Below are 22,034 nucleotides of genomic sequence, written 5' to 3'. Positions count from 1 at the left end.
TCCGCTGGATCATGGAAAAAGCAAGAGAGTTCCAGAAAAACATCTATTTCTGCTTTATTGACTATGCCAAAGCCTTTGATTGTGTAGATCACCACAAACTATGGAAAATTCTTCAAGAGATGGAAATACCACACCACCTGACTTGCCACTGGAGAAATGTGTATGCAGGTCAGAAAGAAACAGTTAGAACTGGACAGGGAACAACAGATTGGTTCCAAATCGGGAAAGGAGTACATCAAGGCTGTATATTGTCACCCTCCTTATTTAACTTATATGCAGAGTACATCATGAGAAATGCTGGGCTAGATGAAGCACAAGCTGGAATCAAGATGGGAGGGAGAAATATCAATAACCTCAGATTTGTAGATGACACCACCCTTATGGCAGAGAGTGAAGAGCTAAAGAGCCTCTTGATGAAAATGAATGAGGAGAGTGAAAAAGTTGGTTGAAACTCAACATTCAGAAAACTAAGATCATGGCATCCAGTCCCATCACTTCATGACAAATAGATGGGAAACAGTGGAAACAGTGAGAGACTTTATTTTTTTGGCTCCAAAATCACTGCAGATGGTGACGCAACCATGAAATTAAAAGGTGCTTACTCCTTGGAAGAAAAGTTATGACCAACCGAGATAGCATATTAAAAAGCAGAGACATTACTTTGCTAACGAAGTCCATCTAGTCAAGGCTATGGTTTTTCCAGTAGTCATGTATGGATATGAGAGTCGGACTATAAAGAAAGCTAAGTGCTGAAGAATTGATGCTTTTGAACTGTGGTGTTGGAGAAGACTCTTGAAAATCCTTTGGCTTGCAAGGAGATCCAACCAGTCCATCCTAAAGGAAATCAGTCCTGAATATTCATTGGAAGGACTGATGCTGAAGCTTAAACTCCAATACTTTGGCCACCTGATGTGAAGAACTGTCTCATTGGAAAAGACCCTGAAACTGGGAAAGACTGAAGGCGGGAGAAGAAGAGGACGACAGAGGACAGAAGAAGAGATGGTTGGATGGCATCACCGACTCAATGGACATGAGTTTGAGTAAACTCTGGGAGTTGGTGATGGACAGGGAGGCCTGGCGCGCTGCAGTCCATGGGGTCGCAAAGAGGCAGAAACGACTAAGCGACTGAAGCGAACTGAGGCAAGGCAGAGTGGGGAAAGACTTGTGAAGCACAGAGCTTTGGGGCGCCCGGAATTCTGTGTGTCCACGGCGCAGAGACGTAGGAGGAACGCGGAACTCAGCGAGTCTGGGGAAGTGGAAATAGGCAGGTTCTTGGATCCAAAGGAACGGACCACAATAGGCAGGCGGGGCGGGGAGAGGCGGTTATACGTTTAAACTACAGTTCCCAGGAAGCATTAGGCAGACGGATGTGAGGTTAGGCGCGAGCCGCGACGTTTGAAGGCAAGAAGGAAGTGCTTGGGCGTCGCAGAGCTGGAGAAGCGGAGGAAGGTAGGCGAGGGCGCGGCGCCGGAGAGACGGCGGGGCGGCGGCGGGCCGCGGTGGTGGCCGCCCGCCGGGCGCGCGCGGGCCTGCGTGTCGTCATAAGGCGGCGGCCATTTTCGGGGGCGGGGGCGGGGGCGGCCCGGGCGGGCGCTCGGGGAGCGGGCGGGAGGCGGGAGGCGGGCGGGCCTGCGACGGCGCGTTGGTCGGGCGGCCTCAGCCACCCGGTAATCGCTTTTCTTCTTGGCCTCTCGTCCGCAGAGGGAGGAGTATGTCTGCAGAAGTCCCCGAGGCAGCCTCCGCGGAGGAGCAGAAAGTGAGTGTGCGCGCGTAGCGGGCCGGGGAGCCGTCGCTGCCGGGAATCCGGCCTGGCGGCGGCCTAGTCCCGCCTGGAGCCGAGGGGCGCGGCCGAAGCCAGCCCGGCGCCGGTGCGGAGCGGGTGTGCCGCCCGCCCTCCCCTGGGCAGGCCCGTCACTCCCTAGTCGGCGGTCCGCAGGAGCTCGGGTAGTTAGCGCCGGCCTGGTGCCGAGTTGAGTGTTCTCCGCGTTTGAAAAGTGCTTTCTAACGCCTCGGTGTCTCGGGGTTTTCCTTAACCACTCATCTTTTCATTAGAGCCTGGAGCCTTGTACGTGGAGCGTAAGGTTTCCCATGGGCTGCTGACCTAGGAACCTTTGTTTTTCCCTCGAGTAACTAACTCTCCAACTACTTGTATTGTCTGCGTGCTCTTCACTTCAAAGGCGGTATCTCCGGTTTGGGCGGTGACTTAGACCTAGGTTGGAATTTCAGATCCAGTCATCGTTGGCCATGTAACCTTGGTCAGTTGCTGAACTCTTCTGGCTTTAGTCTCCTCATCTGTAAAATAATAGTAAGTCCTTGCTTGATACTGTTGTTGTGAGGCTTAAACGCCCTGGGTAACTTAGTGCTTTGGCGCAGCGTGTGCTTAGAAATGTGAGCCAGTGGGATTCGCATATGACTAAAAATTGGGATGTATTTTTTTCTTTTTAACCAATTTAGTTGATCACTTTTTTGTGTGTGGAAACCTGGGGACATTTTGTAAATTCACTTGTAATATCTTGCTGGTGTAGAGAAATGTGCCACGGATCTGTGTGATTCAAATTACGAACATAAAGGCTTTATATTTGTATAGGCTAGTGCTTGCTTCTTCCACCGTAATTATTTAAAGAATCAGAGGGCATTATCATAAATGGGATTTGGTGTAATACTTGGGTTTTGTAAGGACTTCTGCTTAAGGTTGGCTTCCCTAGTGGCTCAGATGGTAGAGCGTCTGTCTGCAATTCAGGAGACCCGGGTTCGATCCCTGGGTTGGGAAGATACCCTGGAGAAGGCAATGGCAGCCCACTCCAGTATTCTTGCCTGGAAAATCCCGTGGACCGCGGAGCCTGGTAGGCTACTGTCCGTGGGGTCGCTAAGAGTCGGACATGACTGAGCCACTTCACTTCTCTTCACTTCTGCTTAAGGTTACAGCCATGCCCCTAATCAGGCTGGAAATTTGATTAGTGTTCTAAACCCATTCCATATGTCCTTTAGCATATTAACTTTTCCTGAATTGGATGGTTTTGTTATTACTTGTAAAGTAACTGGAGAAAAAGACAGCGTAAATAATAGGCCAAGTCACTACATTATTCGAGAATAGTCCAATGAAAACTTTGTTGGGTATTTTTCACACTTTGATAAAAATTGAACTTGAGAAAATAAAGAGAAGTATATATATCATATATATATATAAAGATTGCAATCATTTATCATGGTGTTCATTATTTCTTTAGGATTTACAAACCCAAATAAAATGGTCAAGCCATATCCCTGCTGTCTTGTCTTAAACGCTAAATCAACCCCAGTTTCGACTGCTGATGTACAGTAATGTGCTAGTAATTTTCCTTTATGAGATTTGCTAGTATGTTCTCAAAGCATGGAGTGTTGATTTCTGCATTGTAAATGTTTTCATTTAGGACAGCCTAATATTATGGCTCTTAACAAGATTATGGCTATCCTGAATGTTTTCTTTCTGTGTCTACATTAAAATTTTAATTCAGGTTCTCAGTTTTAGAGCTGTTGTCATTAACGCCAGTGTGAGTTAGTAATATAATGTCCCTTGAATTAAGGTTTGGCTGTAGATGTCAAGTGCCTGTAGCATGGGTCCTGTCCCTAAACAGGAGGAGAATGTGCAGAGTCACTTCTGTGCTCCTGTGGGCCAAATCACCTGTTTCTTCTCTTTGGAAGAATAGTTAGATGACCTAAAAAAAATTAGATTATTGTCTGTGTACCCAATTGACCTTGCAATTAAAGCCAGAGTAAGTCAGCTAAAATATTTTTATAGTTTTATGGTACGTTAGCCTATTGCCTCTGAAAAATTCAAATGAAGAGATGAGCCTGGCATGGAGTCACTATCTAATCTGAATTATTAATTCAGTGTGGCGTTTTTTTTTTTTTGCTGAAATTGAATTTCTAGTATATTGAGAATATGGTAGCAGTTGTTAAAGTGCAGGAGATTTTTGAGTTTGGCAAGTTAACACTGTCCTGGACCATATGATCCTTCAGTTCTCCTTTTGTAAGAGTAGGCTGTGTGGTCTTAGGTACCTCATTTACATTTTAAATTCAGCTCTATTCTTTTTTCATTATCCTGGACAAATGGAGTAGTAAATGAAAGCTCTGACAAAGAAGTACCACAGAGGTGCTTAAATGTAAGATGGCGATTCAGATACCCTAGAATATGCTTATATTGTTCTTTAGATTATCAGTGATGTGAAACCAAAACATATTAGCAGAGACCTCATGGATCCATCAATCATCCACTTTGAGTAACAGTAAGCTGAGACGGGCATGCAGTCTGATCCTGGGGGTAAGAAGGGGCATGTGGAGATTTAAAATACATAATTCTGTAGTGAGCATCTTAAGCTTGGGCCCCTCCTTTATTTATCTTTTCTCCCATGGCCCCTAGCATAGCACCTGGCATTGCTCTGAAAATGTTGGTTAAATGAATTTTTCTCCACACTTGCCGGTTGAACCCATCGTCAAAGCACTATGCCTATACAGATGGCACTGCTAGTACTGCGGTTAGAAAAAAGAGGCTAGACCATGGTAATATAAAAAACCTTAGCTTAGACCCAGTTAAATCTAAATGAAAGTAGAGGAATGTTTATATATATGTGTGTGTGTGTGTGTGTGTGTGTGTATAGTGGCTTTTAGGGCTTCCCAGGTGGCTCTAGTGGTAAAGAACCCACCTGCCACTGCAGGAGACCTGAGAGACGAGGGTTCGATCCCTGCGTTGGAAAGATCTACAGGATCAGAGCATGGCAACCCACTCCAGTGTTCTTGCCTGAAGAATCCCATGGACAGAAGAGCCTGGCAGGCTACAGTCCATAGGGTTGCACAGAGTTTGATAGAACTGGAATGACTTAGCATGCGCACACACTGTGGCTTTTAATTTTTTAAAAGAAGATCTTAATAGATTCTCTAGAAAACAGTTTCTATTATAATATTCATCAAATTAAGTTAGTAAGATGTCTTGAAAAAGGCTAACTCAGATACTTTTGACAGTTTAAAAGGTATGCTGGGCGATTTTCCTGGCAGTCCAGTGGTTAAGACTGCCCTCTTCCAATGCAGGGGGCATGGGTTTGATCCCTAGTCAGGGAACTAAGATTCTACCTGCCTCGTGGCCAAGAAAAAAAGAATACTGTTAATTTTAAAGAAAACCAGAGAGTTCCCTGGAAGATTAGTGGTTAGGATTCTGAGCTTTAACAGTGGAGGCCCAGGTTCAATCCCTGGTCCAGGACTCATCCTGCGTGTCGAGCAGTGTGGCCAAAATAAAAGGCATGCGTGGTGCTTTTGTGAGTGGTGAAAGAGAAATATTGTTTAAATTATTTCATTATGTCATCAGTAAAGAGTGAATATAAATTGCCTTCCCATTTTCCAAGTTTTTAAAAAAACTGGTTAATATTGGCATTTTCTGAGACTGTTTTTGACAGTACCTTCAGTAAGCAAAAGGCTCAAGATACATTCAGTTAGGAGCACAACCTGCTACTCTGGTTTGTGTACCGCCATTGATTCTTAGCAATCTAGAGGTGAATCTCAAAAAAGTCTTGAAAAGTTCCTTAATTTTTAATTTCTAAAAACCATTTGGAATATATTGTATTTGTTCATTCAGTAGACTTTTATTGGGCATCCATTAAATACCAGGCACTGGGCAAGCAGCAAGGACTTGGTAGAACTACAGAGTTTTTCCATAGAGGTCGATAACAGTATTAGTACCTTCCTGACTGTATACCAAAGGATTTGTTGGCTTTCATTAATCAGTGCATCAGTGAACATACTATTGAGCAGATAGAGAATTTGTTCAAAGTGGTCAGATTTTTATTTGCTGATGTTGCTGTGTAACTTCTTTGCTCAGGGCCAAAGAGTGGTAATAATCACTCAAACTTGCTGTCAGTTCCATGACAAACTATAAAATAATCCTTAATTATTTGAATATATGTTTGTGTATACATATGTTTGTGTGTGTGTTTCTACCTTATGCCCCTGCTACTTATAGAAAGGATAGCTAAACTATTTCAATGGAATAGTTCACAAAAATGTAAGTGCCTCACATTAGTAAATGTTAGGCCTTGTGCGAGTTGTAGAGTGTATGGCAAAGATTATTTGGGGGCATATGTTACTTGTCAAGAGACTAACTATCACTTAAAATATTGTTCTTTAATTTTTGTTTTTTTGTACATCATAAGCATATATCTGTTGCGATATCCTGGATTTCTCTTTCCCTAGTTCATAGGTTAGAGTAGAAGTTTCAAAATTCTAATGATGCTTCTTCCGCCCCTCCGCCCAAAGCTATTATCAGCGTATAGAAACTACTTAGCTAAATGCAGTCACTCATTCTAGCGTCTATTTCTTTAGAGTAGTAAAATTTCTGTGAAGCACAAAGGCTTCCTGGAGAGTAAAGTTTTGAAACCAGATTAGAATTTTTAAGAATACTTTCTTCTTGGTTAAGTTTGTCATTTCCTCTCTTAATTCTTTTTGTTGTATCTGTGTTTTGTATTTCATTAATTTCTGTTTTTTATTTTCTCCTGTTTTCTTTGGGTTCCGTTCTTTGTCTTAACTTCTTAAGTTAGACCTAGCTCATTGAGTTTTAGTTTTCTTTAAGTCCTTAAACACTTGTGTTTTGCAACTTTGGTGTGTATAGAATCTTTATTATCAGTGAGCTCCAAGTATTTGTTCTATTCCTGTGATTCCTTTTTAAACCATGAATTATTTAGTAATGTACTTTAGTTTCCAAATGACAGGGAAATAATTGACCTTTTTAAATAATTGACTTTTAACTTCTGAATTGTAGTTGTAGATTGTGGCCTGGATGGAAATGGTTTTGGCCTAATATTTAGTCAGTTTTTCCATTTGTCCTTAAAAAGAATATGTATTTCATAATTGTTGGGTGAAGAATTAAAATCAAGTGCCTTGACTACTTTGTCTTTCTTACCTATCTGTATGAGAAAGAGATGTTGAAATTTCCTATGCTGATAGTCTTGTCATTTGTTCCCTATCATCTGACTGATTTATATATTTTGATGCTTTTTTGAAATTAGAGGCATGAACACTAGATCCTCTGTATCCCTAATAAAGCTTTTTGGTCTTTTTTCTCCTTTCTTGTCCTCCCCTCTTTTTTTTTTCAATTGATTGATTTTCTTCTTCCATTTTACCCCCACTGTTAGTTTGGAAGTTTATACTTTAGTTCTGTTAAGTTTATTCCCCCTGAAATTTTATCAAGCATCCTTAACTGATTGTAAAATCAGTATCATAAATCTTTTTCTAAATGAGACACAAACATGGAATACTTTAAAAACATATATATTTTTACTCTGTCCTTTTTTAGCCTCACATATTAAGATATTAAAATCAGAAAAATGAACCTTTAATTATATTTCAATAAAGCTAGGGAAAATTAGAAAACTGACTCAGTATACATGCATATATACCAGTTTGTTTGCTAGTTCCTTGTTTATCTCAAAAATTTTGAGGGAAATATTTTCATTCTAGCTGGAATAAATGCTCAAGAATTCCTTTGAAGGATGTCTGGAAATGCAGTCACACCAAATTTTGTGTCTTTTGTATTTTTAATATGATTGTAAGGATAAATTGCCCCAACTCTTTTCATTTCTGTTAAAGCTTTTTTATTTTAAATCACTGTGAAATGAAGTATTCACATCAGACATCTCCAGACTCCAGATATTGATGGGGTTTTATAGGAATCAAAGTCAGGCATCTGGAGTAGGCCGTCAGGTCACTTCTCGTTACCCCTGTGTATACCCCAGTCACCCACAATCCTGCCAGGACCATCCTGGAGGCAAGGTGACCTTTTTTTTTTTTTTTTTTGGTAATAGTTCTAGCAAAAGTTATACAACAGTTTTATTGCCTTAATTTTACTTGGCAGTTTACCATACATACTTGGTAAAATTGGCAATTTACATACATGCTTCAATACTTTGCATTATCTCCTGTCTTTTATATTATGCAAATACTTTCTAGGAAATGTTTCAATAAATTGCTCATTTTACTTGATTTTTTATCAGTGTCCTCTGGAGAACAGAAATCACTGAGGGTATATCAAACAGAAAGTGATATGGTTAGGGGATTAGGTTACAAGATTAGAGTCGCACAAGAGGGAAAATGATGTTTCCAGAAGTGAGGAATTTAAAAAACTTTTGACCCTGTGAGAGTGAGCACTATTCTGAACCCAGTGTCCTTGAGTCCCCATCTCATGTAGCGGCTACCATAGCCCCTGATGGTGAGCTTAATGCCCTTCTGCAGAACACACAGGAGCTGCCGCTGCCTGCATATGTGTGGCATCACCAGGAAGAAAATGCCTTTTAATCTGATATAGGTGCCACTGACAGACTCTTAAAGGAATTCGGTCTGGGAAATGTGCTTTCAGGCTTCTGTGGTGATTCAGAAGAGTGTTTAGATAAGGGTAAGTGTGGGCTCAGTGTCCATGGATACAGTCCACTGCCAGATGTATTACTAATTCTCCACAAGCAAGTCTGGACCTATGTCAGAACATTGGTGAACATCCAAGCATTTGAACTTGCTTTTTAATAAGCCCTGAAACTGTCTACATCTGCCAAAGGTTTAAGAATGTTTCTGTATGATCCTTTAAAAGTATTGTAGATGTTTTGATAGTATTGACTACATTTTAAAAATGTAGCTTTGGTCACATCTTGCACCTTCTTGGTGTTAAATGTAGCTGAAATTCTGAATCCAGCCACAAAGTTGCAGCTAGCAGACACTTGCCATTGTGCTGTGTGTTGGGAAAGAAAGTTCAAGAATTGCTTTGTTTTTCTAGGACACATTACAGATTTATTGTAAATCTAAATATTTTGAACTGAAGGTGCTATATTGCCCAAAGTATTTTTCAGTAGTAAACTGTTTCAACTTAATTGAGCTGTTTTATTTAATTGGATATTACATGTAAGTATATGCATAAATGTATTCTTATTAAAATAAGGGAATGCCAGATAAAATGGCATATTGCGTACAGCTTTTTTCCCATGTGTATAAAATGGAGAAACCTGAATAAACACTGGAAACTAGGGAAAGTTAAAGAGTATTTCTTAGATACAGAGAACTGATAAAGAAATGGAGAGCTCTCATTTCCCAGGCCCAAGAAAGCTGGATGGTTTTAGTGGAAATGTAGGATTCTGTTAACATCCTTTAATTTGAAGGTACTCGGACTGAAAGGCTATAATCAGGTTGGAGTCCTTTTCAGCCAGTTTCCAAATTTAGCTTCAACCTATCTAAAAAGCCATTGTACAGTGGAACCCTAGAGTAGGTCCCTCCCAAGTCCACTTCTGAATTAACCACTGTGACTACCCTGGGGCCATAATAGCGAAGTGAAGCCTCTGTGGTGACCACTGTTATACTTAATTAATGTCTCCAGCTTATCTGATGATAAGGCAAAAATCCATATAACTAAAATCACCCTTAAAAAATACTGGTAAAGTCAATGATCACATTGAAGACAGCCCCACGTCAATTTTCAGGTCAAGTGATAGTCACTTTTTTGTCTAGTGTTTGAACAGATGGCTGAGCTGGTTCTTCAGCTGATTGCCAGCTGAGGTAGTTGACTCCTTTTGTATGGGCTGAGTTTTGAAACACTGGAATGATAAACAGTGTGTTGATATGCTCATACCCTGAAAGAGACATACTCTGGGATTGAGACTCTAATGGGAATAGCAGGTTTATATCACACATCGCACACTTGAGCTACCCTTTTTGAATAGAATGACTGGCAGAATCACTGATACTATTTTGAGTCTCTGGCTGGGCACACATACATCAAGTGAATGAATGATGTGACCTCTGTAAAAAGAGTGAAAATCAAAACACATAGATGCATGAAATGGCAGCTTTAAGGGAATAGAACACTTGAAACAGAAGGAAGCATACACATAAAAGAAGCCCCAGAAAAAGGATATAATTGACAGCAGCAGCTATATTCTCAAAATCCTCCAAGACTAAATATGAGAAGAGGTAACAATGCATGAGGAAGCTGTCACAGGTGAAAAAAAATATTGACAATATATAAAGTTGATTATAAAACATATGAATATACTTTTAAGGAAGATATATGCAAAAATTACATGAAGTTTCTTCGGTTCCTAGATTAATATGATTACTTGCTGCTTTATAAGATCAGTAGGCTTGGCATATTTATGGATAGCATTTCTGCTTTTTGACTTCATAAATAGCCTGGAAGAATCAAGATGTACAGAGGTGTGTAATTTTGCTGAGCTGGTGTGCAGAAATGAGTCCATTAGCTAGAAAGTGTGCCTTGCCGTTGCCCAACCTCCACTATCTAGGCAGCGCTATTTTTGTTCATTCTTTCTTCTGCACTACTTGCCATGAAGTGGTAAACACTGCTTTCCTGTAAAATACCATTTCAGGGGATTGCCCCAACAGTCCAGTGGTTAAGACTTCATGCTTCCACTACAGGGGTCCAGGGTTCTATCCCTGTTGGGGAACTAAGATCCCACATGCTGTGTGGCATGGCCAAAAACAAAAACAGATGTATCATTCTTGGGAAGAAAGAAAGCTATACCTGGACTAATGTTAAAAGTGAATGGTCTTTAAAATATTGATAGTCCTTGATCAGAAAACATATTTTCAGTACTTTAAAGAATAGGATCTTTGGCATGAACAGTGTTTGCCATTAAATATGGGGAGAGATTAGGCAATAGAAGCTAAAGATTTACAGATGGTATTTCTCTCCTTTAAAAATAACAGGGTCTTATGCATTGAGTTATTCAAGGAAAATGTATCAGGTAAGTAAACTGCTGTTAATTTCTATTAAAGACTCAGAGCTTCCAATTAAACATGATTTTAAATAAAAAGGAGGTCAAAAAGATTTTTTTTATTTTAACATTATTAAGGTAGTTCTCTAAATATGGGCAGAGAGCTGCCGCATTCCATAGAAGGTGAATAACTATAAATGTATTATACATGACCGGAAAGTAATGGCAAGCAAGACTTCAGAGCTGAGCTATCTTGGTATTTTTATCCAGTGTGTGGGGTGCATCACAGCTATAATAGAACTATCACATGGATCATTTGAAAAACAAGGCAGATTTTTAAAGCCTCTGTGCTTGGTTTCTTAGTCAGATACTGCATTATTTGGCATTTGACAACAAAAGTCAGAATTCAGATATTTAAAAGGTGGAATTATCTAAAATAACTGAATTGTAATACAGAAGTAATTTATTTAAAATTTATTTCAGGAAATGGAAGATAAAGTGACTAGCCCAGAGAAAGCTGAAGAAGCAAAATTAAAAGCAAGGTATCCTCATCTGGGACAAAAGCCTGGAGGTTCCGATTTTTTAAGGAAACGATTGCAGAAAGGGGTAAGTTCTCATACGTAAATCTTCAACTGTTTATGCCCTGTGAACTGTGAAAGAGGCTGTGAAATGGGTGTCTGTGTTTATACCTCTGTACCTTACTACCAGATGTGTGTGTGTCCACTTACATGTTGGCTCTAGTTATATGTGGATTATTTTCTCAAATCTAATTGCAAGAGAATATTATTCCGGCTTTATTGAGTTATAATTGACAGGTAACATTATGTAAGTTAAAGGTGTAGTCTGATAATTTGATACATGTACATACCATGAAATACTTAACATAGTGAGGTTAACTAACACATCTTTCACCTCACATAATTAGCATTTTCTTCTTGTTATGGTGAGAACATTAAAGGTCTACTCTCAAGTATATAATCCAGTATTGTTAACTGGAGTTACCATGTTGTCCATTTTTTAGATCCCTGGAACTTATTCATCTTATAATTAAAAGTTTGTACCCATTAACAATTATTTCCCCATTTCCCCTACCATTCATCCCCTGGCAACCACTGTTCTACTCTGTTTTCTGTGAGTTTGATGATTTTAGTTCTACATATAAGTGATACCACCTACTAATTGTCTTTCTACGAAAAGAAAATTTTAAAAGTGGCAAAATAGAGAGTGGCATTTTTATATAGCATGAAAGAATGCCATTCACAGCTTTGAAAAATAAGATGACAAGGAAGAATTATAGCAATTTAAAAATAAAATCCTTGTTCTGTGAAAAGTAATTGATGGGAAAATCATTACAAAAATGATAGTATTTGTAACACATAAAATGGCTTTTCAAATATACAAGAAAAACATTAAGGTGCCCTAGATAAAGGATTTTAACAGGAAGTATTGTTGTTAAAACACAGAAAAAATATTTATACAGGATAAAAATCAATGAAATGTAAATCAGAACAATTATTTCTTTGTATTAGTAGCTTTGTAATTAAAAGCAACATCACTGTTCAACAGCAGAGATATATAAGTAAATTATGATAAGTCAACAAAATAGGACATTATGTGGCGTTTTAAAAAACATAATTATAAAGACCATAATATAGGGATTAATAGAAAAAAGCAGAATGGGAGACATGTTCTACATTCTATGTAAAATGTATTTGTACCAAGTCTCATTTTGAAATGATACCACCAGATGTGGTTTTAATATGAATTATATAATAATCTTTGATTGTTAAATTACTATTTGAATTTGGGGTTTAACTGATAATTGATGTTTAGGAAGCTTTATTTTCTTTTGCTGATCTTCAGCACAGCTTATACCAGCAAGCTTTCTTCCAACATTCAGGTTGTTGTCTTTGTCATTTTTCTCTAGCTTCAACTATTTATGACTTTTAAGTATTTTCAAGTTAGAATTTATATACATTGTATCTTGGAGTTGGTGTTATAGATGTAAATAGTTGTCAGTAAGAAAATGCCACTTAAATCAAGAAATAATTATGTAAAATTTGAGAAGGGAGCTCTTGAAAAATTTTGTATTTTATCAAAATGTCAGTGAATAAGTACTTTTAGAGAAGTCAAATCTTACATTCAACTATATCATTTCTTACTATGTTATAAGATTTTTATTTTTCAAAAAATATCTGGTCAGATGGTTTCAGTTTTCTTCTGTTGTATTAGCAAAATTGTAGATTGTCTTAGTATCTTTAACCAGTTTCTCACTCATTTGAGAAGGTCAGTTGCATATCATTTATATTAAGTTTCTTTCTGTTTTACATACTCAGTGTTACTCAGATACCTATTTTTAGGCTTTAAACAATATGAGATGTGAGGGATATCAAGCAGCAGTCTGTCCCATGTTTTTTATGTTTGTGGAGTTTGTGAGGTTCCCAAAAAACTGAGGATCCTGTTTTAAAAATCCTGACCTTAAAATTAAATGCTGTCACGTAGGTGCTATATAAACCATATAAATATGGTTTCAAGTTTGGCCCTTAAATTGGGAGTGGGAGAAGGCTCTTTAAAAGTAAGATGATACAGAATATGTTGATTTTTTTTTTCCCACTTGAAAGCAAAATTTAAAAATTGTTAAAGACATGTGATGTTGCCATCTTGAACTGTTTCTTTCCCCATATGAGGAACTTTGATTGATTTTAGTTTTTCTCTAGCCATACTACATAAATTTAATTCCTTTATCTCAAGCAAACTAGCCTAATCAGTTAAGTGAGAGCCCCTTATGATGAATCTTTGGTGACTATAGAATAGCTATTATTAGAAACTGACTTTACTACATTGGAGGAAATCTGCCTAAAATTTGCACTGTGTGTTAGATTTCTCATTTTGTGCTTTTGACTCTTAAAAAATTTGGCAGGCTGCTTTCTCTTAGAGGCTACTAAACTTAAGAAGTAGCTCACTAATGTAATAAATAGTACATCGGAAATTCTGGGATTCTTTTTATTTTCACTGCATTCATTTGATTATATTTTAATCTTTATTGGAGTGTTGTTGATTTATAATGCTGTGTTTCATGTGTACAGCAAAGTGGATTACACATATGCCTGTATCCACTCTTCTGTCTTTTTCTTAGATTTTTTCCCATTTAGGCCATTACAGAGTATTGAGTAGAGTCCCCTGTGCTGTACAGGAGGTTCTTACTCATCAGTTATCTATTCTCTAGTAACGTGTATACTGCTGTCAGTCCCAATCTCACAGTGTATCCCTCCCCCCACACTACACTCATTTTAAAACATGCAGAAATGAAGCTGCAGCAGATCTTCCTGGTCCCAGTTTCCTACTCTTCGTCTCTTGGCCTAACGTTAGGTGCTTATAAAAGAATAGTCCCTGGAGGAAGGCAGCTGATGAGACCTTTTTTTAGGCCACTGAACAACCTTAAACTAAGCTGTGATTTCCTGTTTCCTCCATTTACCACTTGAGTTATCTCTGAAATCTCAAAAAGAGTGTTTATATTTTCCCCCCTTCACCCTTTGTCCAGGTCCTTATCTCATATCTGGATTATTCTTCTTGCCTATGCTATGGGCTCTGAGTAACCACAGCATCTTGTGTATTTAAGACAGTATAATAGTGGATTTAGGTGGCTGGTGTCCATTTTTGTATCTCTTTTCATGATTCACATAGTGCCTTGTGTAGTATAGCAGGCGTTCAGTAAAGGCAAGCTAAACATGTTAGGTGAAAAATTGGAACCCAGCAAATTCACCTGTTTTTACTTTGGAACAGACCAGTTTATGTAGGTTATCTATATTAAGGTTGATCTTTAGCTCCAGTATTTCTGTTTCAGTGATAAAAGGGTATGGTGTTTACCTATTCATCTCTCCAACTAAAAAGAGTGATTGTTGTACTTAGTGGCTTAGGTGAAAAATGGTGGTATAGAATAAGGTTGTGTATTTTAAGTGATAATTTCTATTGAGTTTATTTCTTCTATTACCCTAGCATTTATATTTGAACCTTAAATTTTATTTTAGTGAACTGCTTTAATTCAAATAAATGGGTTAAAGCCTTACAGAAAAGTTCATCTGAATTGACAGAGTACCAGCATCTGTGAATGGTTTTCATAATTGTAAGCTTGATTGAAGGTGGGTGGCACATCCCAATACAAGTTGGTGAGTTGTATGTGTGTGTTTTTACCCGAAATCATTTAAACAAGAATTTCACATTTGTAAACACATTTGTAAACAAGAGTTTACATTAGTAAATGAAAGGCTTGCCTCCCACTCTTAAGTCCAGGGCTCTTCACTCCCAGATAGATTGATTTGGAGGTTGATGTTAATCTTGAGGGTTCCATACTGGAACTAGAATGATGTAAGTAAGCCTGAAGAAGGTGTTCTTGCCTGACTTCTCACTTATTGACTTGTGATAGAATTCACTGTAGAGACAGCTATTTCATGTAATTGATGTTGGCTTTTTTCTAAACTTTAGGCTTATTTTATATTGACAGTATAGAGTCATGTTTATATCGTAAAGGAGCGTAATTGCATAAAAACTTTTTAAACTTTAGTCTGAATTCTTCTTTTTTTCCCTTGTAGCAAAAATATTTTGATTCTGGGGATTACAACATGGCTAAAGCAAAAATGAAGAACAAGCAACTTCCTACTGCAACCCCGGATAAGACAGAGGTCACTGGTGACCACATTCCCACTCCACAGGACCTTCCTCAACGGAAACCATCTCTTGTTGCTAGCAAACTGGCTGGCTGATTAAAAAGAGCTGAACTGCATGGATCTTCTAATTCCCATGATTTCTCCTTAATATGTTACTCCTCTGCTTTTTATTTCCTTTTACTCCCTATGTCATTTGAGAGTGATGGCTTTGCAGATAGAGGTAGTGTGTGCTGCTATTGTAAGGGAATATACATGTGTAGAGTTTTGATTAGTTTAACAGTGCACTGATGAAAAGAACATGTTAGAGCAACATAAAGTAATCTACTTGAAAATAATTGTATATATTACCTAACTCCTAGTGTAGGGCTGGATCCAACAAGTAACAAACAAGTTTTGCAGTTTTAATGTTGGCTTTCTTTAATTCATCTTAATTATAGCTTTGTATGTTACTCTTATTTAATATAACCTCTACTGTTGATTTCTTCTGGATTTTCCTTTTGGGTTTTGTAAAACAGAAGTTTAAGACCACAAGTTAGAAGAAAGGTCACATATTTCAAACACAAATAAATGGGGCTCCAAAAGATTTGTATCCTGTGCTTGAACTTGAATGGCCTTAAATCTGTTTCAGCTTTAACAATAGAATTTTACTCGGGCAATATTTGCCCATTCCCGTGTAACTTACGTGACTCTATTGCTTAACAGCTGCTGTTGAAGCTAGTATTCTTATTCAGTTCTATAGTGTTCAGAATACCTTCTGTCATTGAAGATGTGAATGAAGTGTGCATGTGCATCGACTGTTGAATTCACTTTTGTGCCATTTTTGTAAATACAATAGTTTTGCACAACCTCTCACAACTGTCTGTATTACTTTCACATATTGAAGAGTAGATAATGTGCCAACCAGAAGCACAAGAGTTCCTACAAAAAAAACTGTATGTCATTAGAGCTTTTGTATAGTAAGAATAGTTTATAGTCTTGGGGTTATAGAATACCAAACTGAAATCTTTGCTCAGACTGCCATAGACTTAAGCTTTTTCATTTGTTAGTAGTACCCATGACATTCAGTGGCCTTGTGCAAATATGATATGTTGCTTAGGCATATCTTTTGTCCTATGCAGAACGTTTCATTTTGACTTTTATGAAAATTACTATTCATATAATTTATATAAACTTTTTTAATGTAGAAACTTTTTACTTCCACAGTCAATTTGGGGGACACTAGAATAAAATACTTTGCCTCTTGTGGCCCCTCGGTGGTTTGTTTTTTTTTTTTTTGCTTCTTTGACTCAAATTGTGTTGGGCTGTGCGATTCAGCCTGTTCAGAAACATAAGTGTCTGTATCTTCACTCTTGAAATTTGCTTTGCTGAATGCTGTATTTTCTAACCCAATAATGACATTTTCCTTATAATTTCTCAGTTGTTAATTAACCACTCTTAATCCTGTTATTACTAACTGACAATTGTTTAAATAAAAGGAAATTTTTAATAAAACAAGTATTCGAGAAGATTGGCCCAGGAATCTAGTCAGGATGAGCTGAATTTTAAGTAAAAATAATAAGCTAAGTGAATTAGACTTGTGACAATTAGAGCAATTTACATGATAGGTGGAACAGATAGTACATATTTAGATATTTTGCTTCTATAGATGTCATTTTAATAAAATGTAAATTTTATTGTATGTGTGGTTTGTCTAGTTAGTAAGAACTTTAATTAACAGACTGCTGGGACAAATCTACTGGTCTTTTAAGAGCTCTTCCCATAAGTTGTGATGCTGTAGCATGATGCAGAGGATCTGTAGCCTGAGATGATAGTGCTTTTTTCTTCTTTGACTTGTGCGGGGCCGCCACCTCTTTTGAATCCAGGCATCTTTTCTGGATCTTGGCTTCATTAGATACTTGCTTTCCTTTGACCCCAAATCACCATAGATGGTGCGTTGAGCATAGCACCTGCACCTAAAGGCTGCCTGGCACTCTTGAGGAAAGCTTGCTGATTATCTTCCTGCTCCATCCACCCCAAAAGAAGAGAACAACAAAATCAATAATGTGCTAATTTGTTACTAAAAGGATTGGTGGTTTTAGTTTTAGTTACTAAGTTGTGTCCAACTCTTGCAACCCCATGGACCATAGCCTGTCAGCCTCCTCTGTCCATAGGATTTTCCAGGCAAGAGTACTGGAGTGGGTTGCCATTTCCTTCTTCAATTATAAGGATTAGTTATACATAAATAGATTTGTAATGAGAGTAAGTAAGTTATTCAAAAGCATGTATAATCACTATAGGATTGATTTAAGAATTACAAAATACCCAAAGTAGAATTTCTGTAGTACCTAGTGCGGTTTGGGTTTTGTTTTTAATGACTATTTGCAAGCTGTCACTGTTAAATTCACACACATCAGATTAATCTGAAAAACCATGTTATTCTTGGTTATGGTAGGACTCCTGCTATGGTTTGCAATAAGTGATGTAATCTCTGCCTGAGTTTTAGTTTGTAAAATAAATACTAATATTAACCTACCTCAAAACTTGTTGAGGATCTGTGAAATACTGAGTAAGTGCCCAAAATAAAATATTGTTGTCTTTTTATTAAAAGTAAATTTCCTCATTAAACCAGCCTGCCTTCTGTAAAGTCACAATGATTGAAATCTCAGGATTTTCCATCAGAAGAGACCGGTCATGTAGGACTTGTAGGTTTAAGTAATTGCTTAGTCTCCATTATTGGTGCTTGGGATAGAGGTTATACATTTTTGTATTTCTGTTTTGCTTCTTAGCTCAGTTTATTGAAGGTATAGTTGCAGGCTGTTTCACCATTGCTTGAGTGAAGATTTTTGACTAAGATGGGCTTCATCAAACATTTCTATGGTTTCAGAATTGTGGTGTGAGAAATGGCCAATTTAAATAATTGTCCTTATTGTAAATGTATGTTGGCATAAACAAGTTGGAGATAAATACTTCATAAAAACCAGCTAAAATAAATTTTCTGTTTCATGTCCAGTAGCTCCTATTTGATAGTACAGTTCTTAGAAACATTTCATTTTTAAAGACTATATCTGAGTAAAACAATTGTAGTTATTGGCATGTTGGGATAGTAAGAATTGTTGGATTGTTTTGATTAACTGGAGGGAGCATGTTTGCAGTCTTTTTATAAGTTACTCAATATTCTTATGCTGCTCACCTAAAAAAAAAAAAAGCTTTAACTGTTCATCAAGGCCTGTATTTGTTCTTACTTCACTTGGAATTTGTTCCTTGTTTTATTTGATGTAACAGAACTATACCTCTAAATGTTTATTGATACTTTTTACTAAATCAGACAGGTATTCTTTCTCAGTCCAAATTAGTGAAGTCTCATCAACACTGAAATGTGAGCTCTACTTGAACTGTGCCCCACACTCTCTCTTTGGTGATTCAGGGGCAGGTATCCTGTAGGAAGGGCATATCTGAGTGGCAACAAAGTTTCTCTGGTGGCCTTTTCACATTTCCCCAACATTCAGACACATTTCTTCCATTTTCCACCTCATTTTCCTTCAGCTCTCCCCCGTTCCCATCCCTGCCTATTTCTTAAGCCCCCTGATGGCATTCAGTAAATGATATTTAGGTTTGATGAATTAGCAGTCCTTTGATATCCTCCCCAATATACTGCAACTATAGACCCATTTTAAATTTTCTAAAACACTATCCTCATCTGAAAGTGACAGCTTTGAGCCACTGTCCTAATTCTGCAATTCAGCATGCACTGCCAGCCTTCCCCCATGTCCCTTCTCCCCCACCGTATCCCTTCTCCCCCTGACACACCACACCACACCTTGTAAAATTGGGATCAAAGAAGTTTCATTCTGGAATTGATAATCTAAGGATAAAAATGCTGATTTTAATAACTGTTTCACTAGTTCCTGCCTTTTAAAGTAGGTAGGCCTATGGGTTTTATTCTGGAAATCACTGATGGGTCACACCATTAATTATGTTTGTATTATGTTATTTATCAACTAAACAGCATTTGAAAGAAAAATCCAATTCCTTTAATATGCCTTCAGATCTGTTACAGCATCTCGTATTTGTGATGCAATAGGACACTTGCCTGTATTAAAAGGGCCAAAAGTAAATGCCTTTTTTTGTTGAACATGTCTATAAGAGTTGGCAGTTAATGCTGAAATTTGTCAAGTAGCCCTTCCAAAATTAAACTTGTAAAATACACGAAAAATAAATATCTACCTAGTATCTATTGATTTTATTTGCTGTTTTTGTCTCATTTAAGTGTTGCATTGTTTTTTGGTATATTTTCTGAAGTTGATCCCTTTAGATTTCAGCTACTGTAATATACAGAAAGAATTTGACTATTATAGTCTTAAATTTTGTTTTGGTTTAAATAACATTTGTTTATGAGTTCCTGGCAGTCTAATTTATATTGGTAGAGACTTTGTAATTAAGGTTAACATGAAATATTTGCAGATTGAGTCTTTTCTACCTCATATATAAAACACTCGAGTACAGTACTGTCAGGAAGGTTTAGGAGACAACCCAAGAAATTGTATGTACATACACTTGACCGCCAACTCTGGGAGTGGTTGAAAATTTGTGTGTAACTTTATACTCTGCCCCCCTTATCTGCGTTATACATCCACGGATTCAACCAACCTCGCGTGTATAGTATTGTAGTACATATTTAGTGAAAAATTCCACCTAGAACTGGTCCACATCCATGGATTCAACCAACCTCGCTAGTATTGTAGTACATATTTAGTGAAAAATTCCACCTAGAACTGGTCCTGTGCAACTCAAACCCATGTTGTTTTAAGAGTCAGCTGTTTTTTTTTATATGTGTGTGTGTTAGCCGCTCAGTCGTGTCCGACTCTGCGACCCCATGGACTGAAGCCCACCAGGCTCTTGTCCGTGGGATTCTCCAGGCAAGGATACTGGAGTGGGTTACCATTTCCTTCTCCAAAATTTAATACAAGGTAGAAGTATTAACATTCCTTAAGAGAAGTAGAAATAACATTCCAGGAAGTCTAGAGGAATACATTATTCATTCTAGGGGATAAATGGGATGGGTGGTAATCGGGAATTTTAGAGGCAGTTTTGAGAGAGAGGTTGCTGTAGTCATTGGTGGAGGAAAAGGGCAGAAGGAGAGCATTTTAAGTAAAGGAGCTGTTATTCTCGAATAGGTAAGGAGCTAGGAAAATGTGGCTCTGTATAAGGGAGTTTGGTTGCAGATCATGGCGTGTGAAGGTAACTTGATTTTTCTCTGTAGCATTATCCTTCTTTCCAGCCTTCAACTCAGTAAATGACACCTCTGTGCACTTGCCCAACTGGAGTACTCAAATCAACTTTGGAAGTTACCCTTCATTCCTCAGAGACTGTTAGCAACATCTACCAAGATACACATTGAATTTGTTGATTCCTCTTCACTGCTGGCACCATGCGCCAGGATTTCTTATCTGGACAAATGCTATAACTCCTACCATGTCACTTTCCACTCCTCCCTTGTGCGTGCTGCATCCTGCACGTTCCCCCTGCCCCATCTCACTTTCAGTCTTGAATCATATATCCAAGATATTGCCTGTGTTGAATTCGGGTTTCTTTTCCATTAAACACAGCACTGGTTCATGGTTTGGCTAGCTCTTTTTCATTCTCATCTCAACTCAAATTTAACTTCCTTGGAGGAAGTCTTAATTTATTATTGTCTCCCTAGCAGCTAGAAACAGCTTATACATACTCAGATGCTTGTTGAACGGATAAAGTGAATTGGAATATTTATTGGAAATTAAATGAGAGACCAGGTTAAGGATGTGGATGCAGATAGATTATGCTTGATTCTCCATCTTGGTCATGTCTAGCATTTCCTTCCTTGCAGTAGACCTTTATGCCATAAAGTGGTTTTGTTGTTTGAACTCATAACTTTTTAGAAAATATTTTTTTCATTTGCAATGAATGCAGCAAGTGCCTTCAGTGGGATGTCAATTGCTGGTGTCAGAATGAAAGAACCAAAACCTGGTTCTAAATTAATAATTAGATTTCTTTTCCTGCTCCTCCTAGCTTTTTTTTTTAAAAGGTAAAACTATACTCGTAGTGATTTTACAGTCAAGTAGTATAGGAGTACATGGTGCAAAGCTAGGAATCACAAAATATGCTTCTACCACCAAGCTGAGCTCCCTAGAGGGAGAATTACTGGGGATATTCAAGCTGTTTCATGTTTCTTCTGGTAGTTGCCTCCACGGCTCTCAATCGTAGTTTAGACCACTGTTTCTTGATTTCTTAATTTTAGACATAATAGTTTTCAGGACTGATAGAGGAGGATTAAGTTTACATTTCCTCCTCCTCCCTCCTTCTAAGATCATATCACTACTTTTGATTCCTTTATAGGCTTCTTTACAATGTCTAATAATATATTTTCACCATCATCTCTTTACCTGTTGGCTGTCAACCATTTCTTGTCTCTAGTGTGTAAGAGGACAGTTTTAGCATCACTATCCTTCCTTTGACTCTCCTTGCTTCTTGGCTTTTGTCATATGTTCTTACAATTACCTTATTAAGGTTGGTAACTTGCCTTCTATTTTACATCATTATTAATAGTCCTCTTAGGTTTATAGGTTGATAACAGTTCACTGCAGATCACAGGGTATACTCTGATTTTTAATTTCTTACATAG

The 22,034-nt window shown here is 37.8% G+C and overlaps 1 protein-coding gene and 1 non-coding gene across 5 annotated transcripts; both read left to right on the top strand.

Annotated features, from left to right (window-relative positions):
• Positions 1–1,368: 1,368 nt before the first annotated feature.
• Positions 1,369–19,614, top strand: ARPP19 (cAMP regulated phosphoprotein 19). 4 transcript variants are annotated; one of them, XM_043920149.1, is made up of 4 exons: positions 1,369–1,449; positions 1,702–1,756; positions 11,217–11,339; positions 15,323–19,614. In XM_043920149.1, the coding sequence occupies exons 2-4, from the start codon at positions 1,712–1,714 to the stop codon at positions 15,491–15,493; spliced, it is 339 nt and encodes a 112-aa protein (XP_043776084.1). In that variant the 5' UTR covers positions 1,369–1,449; positions 1,702–1,711; the 3' UTR covers positions 15,494–19,614. The 4 variants fall into 4 exon arrangements, with proteins under 4 accessions (XP_043776084.1, XP_043776086.1, XP_043776087.1 ...); XM_043920152.1 differs by lacking the exon at positions 1,369–1,449 and adding an exon at positions 10,726–10,763 and having other exon boundaries at positions 1,630–1,756; XM_043920151.1 differs by lacking the exon at positions 1,369–1,449 and having other exon boundaries at positions 1,466–1,756.
• Positions 2,699–2,770, top strand: TRNAC-GCA. The gene has a single exon. It is a non-coding gene; the product is annotated as a tRNA-Cys (tRNA).
• Positions 19,615–22,034: the final 2,420 nt, after the last annotated feature.

This window comes from Cervus elaphus, chromosome 12, assembly GCF_910594005.1.
Source record: "Cervus elaphus chromosome 12, mCerEla1.1, whole genome shotgun sequence".
Classification (NCBI taxonomy): Eukaryota; Metazoa; Chordata; class Mammalia; order Artiodactyla; family Cervidae; genus Cervus; species Cervus elaphus.
This window is presented reverse-complemented; position numbering and strand designations above follow the sequence as displayed.

Coding starts and splice junctions, on each gene's coding strand:
- ARPP19 (XM_043920149.1), top strand. CDS start 1,712: ATGTCTGCAGAAGTCCCCGAGGCAGCCTCCGCGGAGGAGCAGAAA. Junction 1,757..11,216: donor CCTCCGCGGAGGAGCAGAAA/GTGAGTGTGCGC, acceptor AATTTATTTCAG/GAAATGGAAGATAAAGTGAC. Junction 11,340..15,322: donor GGAAACGATTGCAGAAAGGG/GTAAGTTCTCAT, acceptor TTTCCCTTGTAG/CAAAAATATTTTGATTCTGG.